The sequence below is a fragment of the Pleurodeles waltl genome, chromosome 4_2, assembly GCF_031143425.1.
Source record: "Pleurodeles waltl isolate 20211129_DDA chromosome 4_2, aPleWal1.hap1.20221129, whole genome shotgun sequence".
Classification (NCBI taxonomy): Eukaryota; Metazoa; Chordata; class Amphibia; order Caudata; family Salamandridae; genus Pleurodeles; species Pleurodeles waltl.
In genome coordinates this window covers 834218426-834234666 of record NC_090443.1, presented here as the reverse complement: position 1 = coordinate 834234666, position 16241 = coordinate 834218426, and the positions used below count along the sequence as shown (strand labels likewise).

General features: G+C 46.6%; 1 protein-coding gene across 2 annotated transcripts in view; it reads right to left on the bottom strand.

The window, feature by feature from the left end:
• The window catches only part of LOC138293366 (FRAS1-related extracellular matrix protein 1-like), an 892846-nt gene that overhangs the window by 759657 nt on the left and 116948 nt on the right, over window positions 1-16241 (bottom strand). For both annotated transcript variants that reach the window (XM_069232561.1, XM_069232560.1), the window contains exon 8: window positions 13144-13275. In XM_069232561.1, the coding sequence (XP_069088662.1) occupies window positions 13144-13275 (132 nt within the window). The remainder of the gene's footprint in view (window positions 1-13143; window positions 13276-16241) is intronic.

Below are 16241 nucleotides of genomic sequence, written 5' to 3'. Positions count from 1 at the left end.
GCTAGCACCTGTTTAATTAAAGGCCCTGCAAAAGTAACAGAGATCCTTGAAGGACAGGTGCTTCTTCATAGGAAGCCTATGCAATGTATGCAGCACAGAGCCCATCACAGCTCTTCCAGGCAGGTGCAGCAGTAGCCAAGCCTCAAAGTTCTGTATGCTGTGGAGTCAGGACTGCAAGACTCCTAGATATAGGATGCTACAGAACTCCAGTTGTGAGATGACTAAAGCCTGGATTACTGATTGTTTTGCAGCTTCAGGCAGGAGCCAGATGATTCTATTGAGGGATTTTAATATCCCAAAGCACTTGGCAGCTAAGGCAGTGATCTGTCCATTGAACAGGAATCCTGTATCAAACAGAATGCCCAGGTTCTTGACCTTGGGCTTCGGCACCAAGGGGGGTGGGGGATTGGGAGGAGGGGACCAAGTGAAGGTGACCACCAATCTGGAGTTTAAATAGAGACCTACCCCCCCCAGAAATGAGGACCTCAGTTTGCCTCCATTTAATTTCAGGCAGTTAATGTCCATCCATAGGGCCACCCTTTGATGGCCATCCTCAAAGAGGCTGCAGCCGTAGCAGAGTTCGGAGACATGGTGACAATGATCTGAGTATCATTGGCATACAATATGATGTCAAACCCTTGCCACTCGATGATATCCGCCAGGGGGCGGATGTAAAGATTTAATAATGCAGGACTCAGAGGTGAGCCCTGAGGCACCCCCTGCTGCAGTGGCAGGACCTCAGATTGAAAGGGTTTCTGCAGGACCTGAAAAGTACAGCCCTGGAGAAAGGACACAAGCCACCGCAGAGCCTTATAACAAATCATGGAGCGTCACAACCACTCTACAAGTAGGTTGTGGGACACTGTGTTGAAGGCCGTGCTCCGGTCCAGCAGCAATAGTGCTGCAATGCCACCTCTGTCCAAAATCTGGCGCAAAGACTCAGAAGGCAGCAACAAGGCACATTCTGTGTTCTACCGGGCGCGAAAGCCCTCTTGTGTTCTGTGCAGTAAGCACTTCGACTCAATAAACTTTGAGAGTTGTTGGTTGATTAGCTTTTCTGCAGCTTTCACAGAGAAAAGAAGCAATGAATTGCTTCCATAGCTCTCAGATTTGGAAGTATCTAAAGAAGGCTTTTTCAAGGGCTGCACAACTGAGGCATGCTTCTTACAAGTGTGAACCTGGGAGGAAGCAAAAGAGTTTTTAATAAGATTTCCCAGCACTGGCTAAATCTCCTTTACTCCTAATTCCAGGATAGCAGGGGAGGCCACATCAATAGGGGAGCCCGATTTTATAGAGTACATCAGGGGCAGTAACTCATCCGGTTTGAAGCAAGAGAGAGTGATCATGTGATGATTCAAACCAGACCTGTAGACACGGAGTATTCCTAGAACTCCCTGGAAAGGAGCAGTAGATTGACGCTACTTTGTGCTGAAAGTAGCGAGAGCATTACAGCTCTCCTGCAGAGGGGGACTGTGACCTGTGACACGGTCTAAAGAGGACAAAGACTTAACAATCGAGAAAACTTCTTGTGATGAGTTCTAGGCCCCTTAGATTTAAAACAAAGTCCTATGTAGAGTAGATTGCGAACCCAAAAGAAAGAACTAGTCCAACAAAAGCCTATGCCACCTTTCCACTCCCTAGAAAGATTAGAAAGAGAGGTAAGCACACAATGTCAAAGTTTCACAGAAACCCGTTCAGTGCTTAACCGTGGACAACCATTAATATAACCATTCAGATGAACTAAAACCACTTGGTTGAATATCACTGAAGATTTAATTATGCCCTCGTACAAGTGTGAACTTCAGGTTGCAATTCTTTTGAGGCTTTTGGTGGCATATGTTACAGTGGACACCATATGGAATTACTGAGAGGTTACTGGCAACTACTTTCCAGTCAAAATAAAATAGACTATGACAGTTAAGCTAAAGTTGTCTCTGACTTCACTTGTAACTCAGAGGAAGAACATTCCATGATATTGAGATCTACCCACCTACACTTTTATGTTATATATGGTTCCTGAGAGGAATCATATGAAGCTATGCACAAGAACACCCAACATCCCATACCACCTCCAGCTTTAATTTTATGGCAAAATATTGCCTCTTCCACCAAAACATTTTAGAAAATCACCTCACATTTTCCAGACTCCTCACCCACCCTTGACTCTTTCCTTGCCCTGCTGCCCACATCACCCTCAATAACACCTGGTCAGGAAGCAGGTCTGAAGATATAGCTTAATGCTTGAAACTTGCCACTCATGGTGGAGTGATAATCCAAACCCACTCGTGCTAATTTCTTTGACTGTCTGTACTGCCTATATGTAGGCTTTCCACGAGCAGAGAACACACTATTTGACAGCGTCCCAACACAAAACTATATTTTGCAGCTGGGCATAAACTCTCATGTGCTATAGAGACCTGGCATCCAGGTTAGACATCTGCGTAAAACTTCTCTTGTGGCCTATGTCACCTTTGCTAGGCAGTTGTGATATAATGTTGCTGAAGCCAGGACCTTGCAATTTGGACCTAGGATTTTCTTTGCTAAAGACCAGTTGCTTTCTTGCATTGTATTATAAGACATTGGAAATACAGATTACTATTTCTGGAAGTCTTGCTTGAACTGATTTTTTAATATTAATATGAAGTATTCTATGACTGTGGTTAAGCAGGAAAGATTTTTAAATGGGACTATGTTGATCATTCTATGTATAAATGTCAAAACATTAGGTATTAGTTTTCTAATATATTTACACACATTGCTAAATTAGGGAACAGCAGAATATTAACATTGTTGATTACCCTGAAGCACTACAGGAGTAACATTGAGATTATAGTGCACCATCCACAGAAAATGCACAGTGAATAGGTGTGAGAGAATTATTCAAGACATGGGGAGATGTGTTAATGAACACATATTTAAGGTACACATTCTTTGTATGTATTCTTATAAGAAATTATATATTTCAAATCAAGGTAAAGAGAGTTGGCTATACAGAGTGATGCTAAAATATATACATTCACTATAACAGTAAAGTTAGAGTGAAGTTACCGACATTTCTCTATGCCTTTAGATAACCACTACATCCTGCAAACATCATTGATCAGAAGAATGTACAGGTCAAAATGGTAGAGTTCAAAAGCTATGCTTTCCCATTTCATTATATTTCTCTTTCCCTTCCTCTACTACTAGCCCTCAAATTCCTGCACATAAAGTCATTGATGCAAGTGGTGAAAAATGGAAGAGTACATCACCACCATTGGATTCTGAGCACAAGGGCAGAACTTCCTGATACTACTCATGTAACTATCTGCACACAGGTAGCACTGTCAAAGATAGAACCCAGATTAAATTAGCTATTTTCTACTAACGCCATATAATTTATTTGGAGATTGGACAAGAAATGGTTTCTTTCCGTCTCAGCTGAAGTGTAGAATCTGTGCTGTTTAAACTGTTTTTACGCTTTGAGTAATATGTGCCTAGTATTCATCTTTTGAATGTTTTGGAGTTCTATTGAAATGCCCTGTTATATATTTATATGTCTGGGCTAGCTTTAATGGGATTTATGCTTTAAGCTACCCTGCTGGACCAAGCTGGCAGGTCAACACTCCAGTCTTAATAACAGGACCATCCTGAGGGATTATTTGAATTTTGTGACATTTCCATAGGGTTTGGCTCTCTCTTTGGGAGGCCTTATAGAGGGATGCCCTGTGGGTTTTCCACCTGCCAACGTATTTGTAATTTTGTCTGTGAAATTAGTTTGCATGTAAAAAAGTACTTATCCTTTTTAAAGAAAATGCACAGGTTGGATCTATGATTTATTGAATGTTATTTGTTGTGTTACAGATTTTCTAACCCAGAGCACCTCACTGAGACAGCCTTGGATTGCTGAGCCCGACAGTTAAATGCTAACAGAGTCACCTGGATCCCAGTTTAGGGGTACGACAGTACAGGTGCCCTGTGACACCAGGAGCAAAATAACCCACTTTTTATAATTGAGAACCAGTAACCTTTGCCCTAGAACCTTTCAGCCTGGCCTTATAATCACTGTCTACAATATACCAATCATCCTGCAATTAATTCAATAGGTTATAGGTCAAGCCTGTAAGAATCACTAGCAGCGGAACAGTGACTCCTAGAAAGAAAACCCAACCTCTCACTCTGTGTGATTACTTCTAACATGGCTGCTGTCTACTTTCAGATGAACAGTCCAGCTGTGCGTGCCTTAGATTAGCATATGCATCTGCATAGTCATTAACAGCTCTGAATAAACTTACTTTGTAAAATGGGTGGTTTAAGAGCAATGCTGTTGCTCTACTCTTTGTAAGTCATTTAAGTAACAGATCCGGAGAACAGCACAGTGCTAAAACCCCCCGTTGACAACTAACATTGGGTGTCATGTATTTCAATGGGAAAACATCTCAAAGGAAAGGAAGGCGGTAATTAAATTCTTTTTTTAAATGTCTACATATCGAAATAGATCCAATTCTTTTTCTTTTTCTTAATTCTTTGTTACATCTGCTGTAAAGACTCCCTTTTCACAAACTTCTTACAGCAATCATGGGGCTAAATTAATCAGCTTACCAGTGTTTGGCAATTTTAATTTTGTTTTTCTGTTATGTTGTATTGCTACAGACGTTTTTAACGCCAGCGAGCTACCATCCTGTGAGACTGAATTCCCACTAAATGGGAGAGAATTATGTGGACATAACAGGCGTTTCTATGAAAATGAACAGACACAAGTACAGTGGAAAAGAGTTTGGAATTGTTAACGTTTGGGAAATCACCAATATAATAAAAAAAACAATGCAAGGAAATTGTTTTCTGGCACCAAGTAATGAAATCAGTAAGTGAAGCTTCAATATAAAGTCTTACAAGAAGCCTTGAGAAAGTGGGTCTTTGCAAAACACATGCCAGTAGAAGCTGTTGATTTGTTAATGTAGGTATATGAAAAGGACATTTATTTCCATAAGGAGTTTGAGAAAAATTGAGCCTTTAAAAAAGAAGTAACAAAAAATTAAGAATACTGTTTTATGATTTTTTGGAAAATCTGTTTATTAACATTTTTGGCATATTATAACATGAATTTGTATAACAAACACAGGACACTTATCTTGTGCAATTATTGGTAGATTAGATGAGCACAACTGCTCAGTACAGACAGCAGAGCAATCAGCTACGAAAACATATTCCAGATGGTTCCACCACTCACCATAAAACCCAAGCATAACAGGGTTAAGCAATGCACAAACGCTATCAGAGAGGACCATACCTTGGAATCATGAGCCACACAGATAAATGAGGATGCTGGCTGCAAGCACCACAGTGACCCCTTAATTCTTTCCGGCAGGTCATTATGCACGTACGACAGTATGCATTCAGGTGCAGATCTACAGATAGGGCACAACTTAACGGTAAGAACATGAACATGAACATGAACAAACTCCAGGTCGGAGCATAGTCTTTGGGGCACAGGGACCCCATGTTTTGCCCGTGCACATCAGCAAAAAGCAGACATGTGCACACACCGCATTCCCCCCCTTCCACATAGGTCGCACTCTCAACTCAAAGGGCAAGGTCAGTTCCACTGCTCAAAAATTCAGCACCCATCCCATCGCACTCCCGCACCAGGAGAAGATACAAAATCTTAGTGGCCATCAGACTGCCACCTCCACATCCGAGTTCTTCCCCAAGCCCCGCAAGCATGCCAGCATCGCCTCCCAGCTGACTGATAGCGGGTACTTATGCAGCCCCAGCGCATCCTCCCTCGCCAACGCCACCCCCTCCGCGCCAGCCCACACCTCGAACGAGGACTTCCAGGCCCTCTGAACTGGTGGGTGAGGCGACTTCCACCGACGAGTTATCAACCTCTTGGCCGTTATCAGGCCTAGGTCCAGAAATCGTGTTGCAGCTCTATTCCACACGTCACCTAGGAAAAAGGCCCAGTATACAGGACTCCCAAGTATACGGTACCGGCTGCGACACGCACTCAGATAAGCAACCCACTACCATCCCCCAGAAGCAGCTCAACGATGGACAGGACCAGAGCATATGGATCATGTCCGCGTCATTGCAGGAGCAACGGGTACATGCCGCATCACTGCAGGCAAAGTATCTATTTATACGGGCAGGAGTGAGGTATGCCCTGTGTATGATGTAGAATTCAATCAAGCGGAATCTGGAGTTGCGCGGTATGTTAACATGGTCGGAAAGAACTGACCTCCACTGCGCGTCGGTGAACGGAGTAGTCGCATCCCCATCCCAGGCCGCACGCAGCAAATCACATTCAAGGGCTGTGTGGAGGTGCAACGCCTCAGTGAACCAGCGAATTAGGTGCCGCCCCTGTCCCATCACCTGCATATACTGTATCAATAAATGTGTGGGAGGAGCAGTAGACAAGTCACCCCATTTAGATGCAAGCGATCTCAGCAGTGAGTTATACAGCAGAAACTGCCTGCAGGAATCCTGTACCAACGCAGGGAACGGTATCAGCTTACCGTCATCATACATATGCCCCAACGTATGCAGCTCCACTGCGTGCCACACCCGCACCTCGGACCCGGACGTAACTAGGGAGCCACGGGGAGTGCCCAACAATGCCAATGCCGGCGCGAATGGGATCGCCCCCCCCGGCAAGCCACAGGGATCTACGATAACAGCTGAGGGTGACCCTGAGGAACAACTGATCTGGTAATGCCATTTGAGTTATTGGGTGAAACAAATGTGAGAACTGCACGAGGGACCAAGGGCCTTCCAGGGTTGCCGTGTCTGCGAGGTTCAGACCCACCAACCACTTAGACACCCACTGGATCTGGGACGCCAAATAGTAGTGCTCCAGGTTAGCGGGGATATAATATGGGATGTTAGTGAAGAAATATAAGAGGCGTGGCAGAACTATCATCTTTTAGAGCACTATCCTGCCAGCCACCGACAGCGGCAGCGTCTGCCAAAAGGTCATCTGGGACTTGCATGAGGACACCGCTCTCCTGAGGTTACCGTCTATTATGTCATCTTCGCGGTGATGGACGAGGATGCCCAAATAATGGAATGTACGGGACTGCCAAGGAACCGCACTCCCAAAGAAGCAAAGCTCTGGACCAGGGAGCCCATGGTCAAAGGGGAAAAGACAGGACTTAGCCCAGTTAACCCTGAGGCCAGACAACAAGGCAAACTGCTGCAGTAGGGACCCAACCCCCGGAGGGATTCGCAAAATATCTGGGAAGTATAACAAGAGGTCCTCAGCGTTTAGCGATACCGCGTGCATGCCATCCCCAAGAGGGATGCCCCAGCTCGTTCCGTAAGGCCGCCGCCAGCGGCTCCATAGCAAGGGAGAAGAGCAGTGGGGAAAGGGGGCAACCCTGCCTCGTACCTCTGCACATGTTGACTGGTTTTGATATAATACGCCCCACCTTAACCTGAATCTGCGGCTTAGTGTATAGTAGTTTAACCATATGAACAAAAAGGGGCCCTATGCCGAACCGCTGCAAGACCCCGAAAAGATAGGGCCATTCTAAGGAATCAAAGGCCTTCTCCAGATCAAGGACAAGGCAGCCCGCCCGCGGCCAGACTCTCCTCGCGTAGCACATAACTCGGAACAGCCGCCTAATGTTGTAGGACGTGTCCCTCGCCGGCACAAACCCATTTTGATCTGGGTGCCCCAGATCCGGCATGATGGGCGCCAAACGCATCGCCAAAATTTGGGCTAATATTTTGTAGTCCGTACTGAGCTTGGCCAAAGGGCGGTACGAGCCCAACTCAACCGGATCCCTGTCAGGCTTGGGAGGAGACACCAACATCGCCTCCCTTTGAGATGCCGATAAGTGTCCCCTTTGCACCGCCTCTTCAAAGACACGGAGAAGCTTAGGTGCAAGAAGTGGGGAAAACGCCTCATAAAAGTCAGCCGGCAGGCCATCCGGGCCTGGCGTCCTACCAGACGCCAGCTCCCGAATGCCAGTCTGCACCTCAGTAAGATCAAGAGGTTCCTCCAGCGCATTCCTCTGATCCGCCATCAAGCATGGGAGCTCCACTCCAGAGAGGAAGGCATCACACGACCACTCTGGGGCCACCACAACGGAGATATACAATGTCTCGTAGTGTTATGTGAACGCCGAATGTATTTCCCCAGGTGTGTGCAACAAACGGCCAGTCTCCGAGCGAACCTCCATGACCGGGCCATGGTCACGATCACCTCTGATCAGCCAGGCCAGAAGTCTACCCGATTTATCTGCAGAGGCGTGCGTTCTCGCTGAGTGAGCAGCATAGTTCAAGCGATGGAGCCGTTCAAGCAAAGTTAAATGCTCACCACGGGCCAGAGACAACAACTCCATTATTGCAGGATCCTGAGCAACCTCCCGGTCCGGGTGCAACGTTTCCCGCTCTATATGAGCAGGCTCCCGCTCAACCGAACGTCTCAAGTTCCACTGGGTCCCCAGACAATGGCCTCGGATGAAAACCTTAAAGGCATCCCACTCCAATAGACCCATAGAGGCTGTGCCCTCATTATGCTCAAAGAACTCCATGATGGCTGTTTCCAGTGATGCTTTAAAGGCGGCGTCCTCCAGAAGCCCAGGACTGAGCCTCCAGGTGGGGACCGCTGAAGGCAAGACATCCCAACATAGGCCCGCCAGTTGCAGGTTATGGTCCGAGTGCGTGCGCCCCAGATAATCCACATCCACGGAGGCTGGATTCTGCGTGCAGAATATTCCATAAAGGCGCACATGAAGGGAGTGCAGGGCCTAGTAATAGGAATAAACTCTATCATCAGGATTACGCTGCCACCATATATCAACCAAGTGCCAATGATGGGCCCAATGGACCAAGCCGCGTGCAGCTGCCACAGTTGGCGAGGTGGGCAGCGGGGGGAAGGAACGATCTAAATCTATATCCAACACACTATTGAAGTCTCCACCCAGCAACCAGGGGTAATCACTCCAACCCGATAATAGATGGGACAGAGTGCGCAGGAAAGAAGCCTGATCTACATTTGGGGCATAAATAGAACCCAGCACTAAGGCCCTGCCTGCTAGTCGCCCACGCACCAGGGCAAACCTCCCCGTGGGTCTATGATTTGACCCTCTGCAACAAAGGGGACACCCAGCTTAATCCAGATCAGGGCTCCTCTAGCATAGGAGGAGTGGCCCTTTGCATACAATTGCCCTCTCCAGCGCCGCTGCAAACAAGGGAGCTCTGCCAACACTAAATGGGTCTCCTGCAAGAAGGTGAGATGGATCGAGTGCCGTTTAAGATACGAATATATGGAATACCTGCGCCTGGGTGTGTGTATACCGCGCACATTCCAGGTGAGCACAGTGCAGGAAGTCATGGCGGTTTTAGCTTACCATGCGCACATTTCACACACCCCACCCCTAAGCACAGCGCAGCACGCATCATGTCAATGACCTCACGCCTAGACCAATCGCTTGCGCAGTGCCTCCAACATAAACAAAGCAAAACCAATACCATCAGAGCAGATCAACAACCGGTTCCCACCCAAACCCAACAATTTGAACTTTCGACAACACAATCGCACATATTAATCCTCCGGCAATAGGAGAGTGGGGTAAGCCAGAACACATAGGGAGTGAGGCAAGCTCTAACTCAACCCGCCCGGCCATACTGGGTAACAGCAGAGGAAAAAAAGGGGGGGGAGGACCAGCGGCGGGCCAGCCTCCGGGCCACAATGTGAGACAGCCGCAGCACCAGCGGAGGCCATACAGTTTATCAGTACAACAACAGGTTTCCTGGCATTCAGACCAGCAGGCTGCCCGTACAAAGTTATATGCCAGCTCCGCAAACCAGGCCCACCATTTACAGCAAGCAGAGGGCCACAGTACCTCCCGGCCACCCAGATGTGTCAAAGTAGGGCCTAGAAGAGGTCGTCCGCAGTGGCAGTAGTCACCGCCGGACAATCTGGAAAACCCAACTCCGAGAGCCGGTCCGGCGTGGCAGTATTATCACTGGGGGGCTGCGAGATGTCAGTATCCGACTCGGACACACTCTGATAAGTGCTGATCGCCTCTGCTGATTGCAGCGCCTCGCGTCTCTCCTGTATTAACTGCTCCAGGTCAGGGGCATGCGCCACGGCTTCAGCAGTACCAGCAACCTTCCTGCGGCCACGCCGCGCCCGGCTGCGCTTGTTCTGCGAAGTAGGCGAGCACCTCTCCGCCCCACAGTCCCATGCAGCTTCTGGCGTGGTGAAGAAGTGAGTTTTGTTGTCTGCTATGATGCGGAGCTTGGCAGGAAATAGTAGAGAGTATTCCAGACGCAGCTCTCTGAGCCTGCGCTTCAAAGGCATATAGGAGGCCCTGTCTCGCTGCACCGCCAGAGTATAGTCCGGGAACAACATTATTTGTGTGTCATCCACTCTGGGCGGCGGAGTGGACCTCACCGATTTGAGAATTATGGCATGATCCGCGTAATGAAGCAAACGTATTATGAAGGGGCGAGGGCCGCTTCCTGGAGGCCGGGGCCGCGTGGGGATTCGATGAGCCCGTTCCACTGAGAAAAAGGGGGTCAAGGCACCCTCCGGCACCAACCCCCTCAGCCAGTTCTCTGAGTAAGTCACTGCGTTCTGGCCCTCTGCACCCTCCGGCAAGCCCACCCGTATATTGTTCCGCCAGGTGCGGCCTTCAGCATCCTCCACGCTTCGCTCCAGCTCCGCCACTCGCGCCAGGGCATCCCCCATGCTGCCCTCCAAGCGAGATGTCACCGGCGCCAGCTTATCCACTTTCACCTCCAACATACCCGTCTTGTCCGTCAGGTTTCGATGGTCAGCGTGCAGTAGAACCAGGTCACTGGCTACCTTGTCAATCTTGGCTTCCAATGAAGTGCGGGCACGTTCCAGCGAATCGCCAATGCATTCCACCGCGGCCAACACAGCATCCAGCGTTTTACTGTCCTGTGCCGCAGCATCCTGCGCTCTCCAAGCGCCAGTGCCTGAGCAAAGACGTCCGGCTCCCGCCATGGCAAAAGTCTATCCGCACTCTAAGTCAGCACCACCACACACTCCAGGCAACTCACCACAGACGGTGTAGGCGGCGCTCCCCAGCGCAGGCAACCAAATCTACGGGACTAGGTCAGGGGAGCAATAGTGTAGGTGTGACAGCCATGCGTTAGACCTTCTGAGCTAGCTCCTATGCTCTCCCGGTAAGCCACCATGACGGCGCCAAATGCGCAGCACCACGAGGCCGGAAGGATCCTCTCACCGCCACCAGCTCTTCACCCAGCGTCGAAGTCCATCGCCTCTTTGCCTCTAGCTCTCACAGGGCAGGCACCTCACCAAACCATCAAAGGGCCAGGCCCGCTGTCCGGCGCGCCCAGTATGGCGCCACGCAGCATCACGTGCAGCCCGGCCTGCAAGACACCTGCAGCCAATCTCCATCCACCGCCCTCAGGACTCCGGCCGCAGGCTCCAGCCCACAGGTGATGCAAGGAAGTGGTCGCACCACGAGCAAACTACTCAATATGGACCACGACGTGGCCAGGAGGCCCGGGACCCCCCCTCCAATGTCGGGGCTCTCCGCCCGGGGGTCCGAGGCTCGGCAACACTCGGCCCCCAGGCACACAGATTATTATTTATTTTTTTTGGCTCCGTGGGGGAGACTGGTCCTCCGGGCGCTCCCCCCCCCCCACTCGGGCCCCGATGGGCCGACCTCGCAGCGCCCAGTGTGCGTGCCTCCACCAGGCCACAGCGCAAGCCTCCAGCTCTTGGCCGGCCGCGGCACCGGACATACTCGGCTCCTTCCTGCGTCCCGCTGCCTCCAAAAGTCAGCTACTAGCTCGTGTCTGCCATCTTCAACAGCTTGGCCACGCCCCCAAGAATACTGTCTTATGAAATGAATAGCAATGTGTCGAATGCTTGTTTTCTTCATTTTTCCTCTATTAAACACCCTGCACACAACTGTTTTTTAATTCTGGTGTAATTAATGTATTCTTTTTATGCTCTTGGTATGTCTAGAACTCCTGGTGCTGGACCCTTGTTACTCAAAGTCTTTTTGATTACTTATTTTTGATTTTGGGTTAATCAGTGCTTTAAAGGAACTATTGCTGTGCACATTAATTGCCTATGCTTTCTTGCATAGAAGTGCTAATATGAAAGTTTTTATGAATGTGAAAGCTGATTTTTTTATTGCTCTTATAACTACAGGATACAAAATAATTGTATTACTATGCTACTATTTTTTCACAATTCCTATCGAATTTGTGTGCTTGCTTAAATTTTCATTTGCTTATAGCTTTTGGAGACCAATATAATTTGAAGAAAAGGATCTTGGGTATGCCTTGCACACTGAGACTGAAACGTTGATGCTAGTTTTTGCTGTCTTCCTAAATATGTACCTCTCTTACTTGACAGACGTGCCTAGACGGAGTAAGATAGTACTATCTAGATAGCACAACTTTTCATCGCACTTATCAGTGTAATACAGTTGATCAATCCTTTTATTTGTTATATGTTTGTTAGCTTCTTGTCCTCTTAGGTTATACGAGTTAATGTATTTATTATTACATTTACTTATTACATTAAATATAATTGAAAATTTACTTTGGAAGCATTTTGGTATAACTATACCTTTAGTACATACATATGTGTTCGTGTGTGTGTATGTGTATGTGTGTGTGTATTTATGTATGGGGCAAGGATACATGTGTGTATGTATATATATATATATATATATATATATATATATATATTACATGTAATGGATACATATGTGTATGTATGTGTGTTACGTGTAATTATATTGTTAACCATTCAACTTTTCTCCTGAATAGTTTTCCCAATGTTTATCTTTCTGATATTTTTTGCATTCTGAAATTTCTGGCCAAGTACTTGCGCTACAGTGTTTCTAAACAAAATAGGTGCATGTCACACTTCACTTGTATGTAGCAAGTCAAGATGTGAGTTAAAGGGTCTAGAATGACAAACACTGGTTATCCAATGTTGTTATTTTGTAATGAAATCATGCTGTATAATGTTCTTGAGGGCAAATTTTCTCTCTCCTTTATGCCCCTTCCCCCATTTCAAATCAGAGCCTTTTGTTTGGCTAGTCTGAATTCCCTCTAGGGTTGTGTGGAAGGGAGAGTAGGGATTTACAGCTCCTAAAGTTGTTTTGCTAATACTATGGTAATTATGAATAAATCAAATACCTCTTACTGTGAGCTGTGCATGCTGCAATCCTTCCACTGTTATCAGACGTACAGCATCGAGGTTATCATTATCTACAATCTGAAAGGATTCCCAAGTGATTGAACGTGACTGACCTTCCAAAAGATCCAAACCTATAAAAAGAGGAACATGACTATGTTAGGAAGCAGATTATATGCATTTACATCCAAACGTGGCATTTATGAGCTACACAGAGGAGGTAGTGTACTGTTCTGAAGCTTGTAGGTACACAATTATTTCTATGGTACTATTTTTCAAAGTTGATTAAACCCTAGTTTTCCTGGTTCGTATTTTGTACATATCACTGCAGATTGACTCTCTTGCCTCCTTCTGATATTTCAAGAAAGAAAGGGAGAAAGAAAGGAAAAAGAAAGATACAAAAAGCACAGAGGAAGAAAAATAGAAAAAGAAAAAGCGAAAGAAAGAAATTGGTTTGTGTGTGAAACAAACATTGGGCAAACATTGGATAATAGAAGACAATACTATTTTTACCACAAATATATACACATATATATATATATAGTTATGAAATGGAATTTAAAAAAACATAGAAATTCAGTTAAAAGAACCAAAGGTTACAGGGAAGTTATAGTTAATTTAGCATTTATAGTTAGACTTATTTCAAGTAAGTATAACTCACAGCCAAAAGTAACTATAACTCATAGACCACTATGCACAGTTTTTTCTTCATTAATTTGACCTCTAATGCTTCATTGATATTTTCAATGAGGTTATAAAAGTTGTCATGATTATTGTAATATCTGGGGTGATTAGCAGTGCATAGCGAGGGCTCGAGTCATCCTGTGGCCAACCTTAAACCATGCATGGTCAAAGTTTGTGCATGGTGGGAGGTTGCCATAGTTATGTATGGTAATAACATTTTACTTTAAGTTAAAAAAGTAGAAATTCACAGAACACAGCAAAATGGTTAAAGTGACATTATGGTTAGCTGAGGTAGTAATATCTTACTTTTCATTTTAAAAAACTAAGAAAATCACTGAAAAGCACAAATCATAAAGAGATGTTATAGTTAGGTGAAAATGTTAGTTGACATACACATTTTAAACTAAAAAAAATAATACTGAAATTCAGTTATAGTTAAATGATGAAACTATAACTTACTCCCTTGCCATGCTCTGCTTATGACCTCAAATATTACATAACTCATGACATGTTCTATGAAATCATTAGTGTAGGAAAGTCCTCCTTTTTGCCCTGGTCACCACCACACTTTTTGGACAGGTACTGGTGGTTACTGACTCTTGGCTGTGCCCTGGGTACTGCTTACCAGTCCCAGGGCCAGTGCTCTGTGTAAAGTGGATATGCAAATTAGGCTAATTATAATTGGCTAAGTTAACCTACCTATAAGTCCCTAGTATATGGTAGGGCATGTAGGTTTAGGGACAACAGCATAGGTAGTGCACCCATAGGTGTACTGCTGAGGTGGCCAGTGTCATTTTAAAGGCAGGCCTGCCTTGCTGGCTGCTTTTAAGTTAAAGTTATATGCAAATTCGACTTTGGAATTAAAAGTAGTTCCAAAGTCTTAAATTACCTTATTTGTACATATAAGTCACCCCTAAGGTGTGCCCTATGTGCCCCTAGGGCTGGGTGCCATGTAACTGTAAGCAGGGACCTTATAAAAATAGTTTTATAAGCCCTGGTGAGGTAAAACCAGCCACATTTGTTTTTCCCTCATTGTAGTGAATGGCCTCCATAGGCTAGAATGGGGAGACTATTTTAATTTTAAAAGTCCCCTTAAGTAATGGATACCAAGAGTTTGGTACCAAATTAATTGTTATAATAAATCCCACAACTTCCAGTTGTTGGATTTAATATAACTTGTTCAGGTAAAGAGTTTTAAACTTTACTTGAAAAGTTGCCAATTTCAGCACTGCATTGTTTTTGCTGCTGTGCTCTGATTGGCCAGCCTCTGGCAGCCTGGCCAAGCTGCCTTGATGAGGTGTGAAGTGGCCTGGCTTCACACAAAGAGATGTGCCTGTGGGAGGGAAGTTCCCCTCAGCAGATGGTGAGGCAGGAAGGGGGAGGGCTGCCAAACTGGTCTTCTAAAGCAGAGAAGGACATTTGGAGCAACCCAGCAACACCCCCACATCCTGCAACCCCAGACAACTAGGTGCGGGTGTGTTTATGATTTTAGCCACATCAGTGGGTGGGATCAGCCAGATGTAACCTCCAAAAATCAGATTTAGCCATGATGGAATTTTGAAGAATGTTGCCTCCTGGGACTGATTTTTGCCACACTTCCCAGGAAGTGGTCATCACAGGGGGAAGGACCCTGCACCGATTGGAGAATCAGGACTCCCCCATTTTTTCACCCAGGAGCAAGGATAAAACTGGCAGACCTGCACCCACACCTCAGATCCCCATCAGATTCCAACAAAGAAGAACCAAAGGAGAAGAAGGACTGCCCTGCTGGACCCCTGGCCTGCACCTGAAACCTGCACTCAGAAGGACTGCACCAGCTGCACACTTGGGCTTCACCACAAGAAGGACTTTGCCTGGCTTCAACTTGTTCAAGGAGGGACTGCCTGTTTGCTACAGGTGAAAAATTGCTAACCAGAGTCCCCTGCACCAACTCCTGAAGAAATCAACCAGCTGACCGCTGCCCAGTGGCCAAAAAGGAGTTTGCACCAAGTGCATTCTGGGAGTTGTAGTCCACACCCCCAAGGATCATCTCAGAGCTTCTGGACCCTTGGGGTGAGCTGTGGACCCCAAAAGAACCTTAAAAGAACATCTGGGAGAAGACCCAGAAGTTTGGAGAACCTTTGGAAAAAAGCTCCATAGAGGGACCGACCCGCCACGGCAACTCTAGCCGGCTTGCCTCAACCGCGACCCGGCATGATTTGCAGGTTCGTCCCGGTAAAGAAAATCTCCGAAAAAGAGACCAAGTCCGAAGGTAAAAAGTTGACCGGGACCTCCCAGCGAGCGTATCCGAGGAGGGCTCCAAGGATGTCGGATCAAGATCCAGGTTTACCCCGGTCGAAGGATTTTCACCTCGAAAAAACAACTACGTCCGAAGGTAAAAATCTCCACCGAGGGCGACGTGTATCCGGAGAAGAGT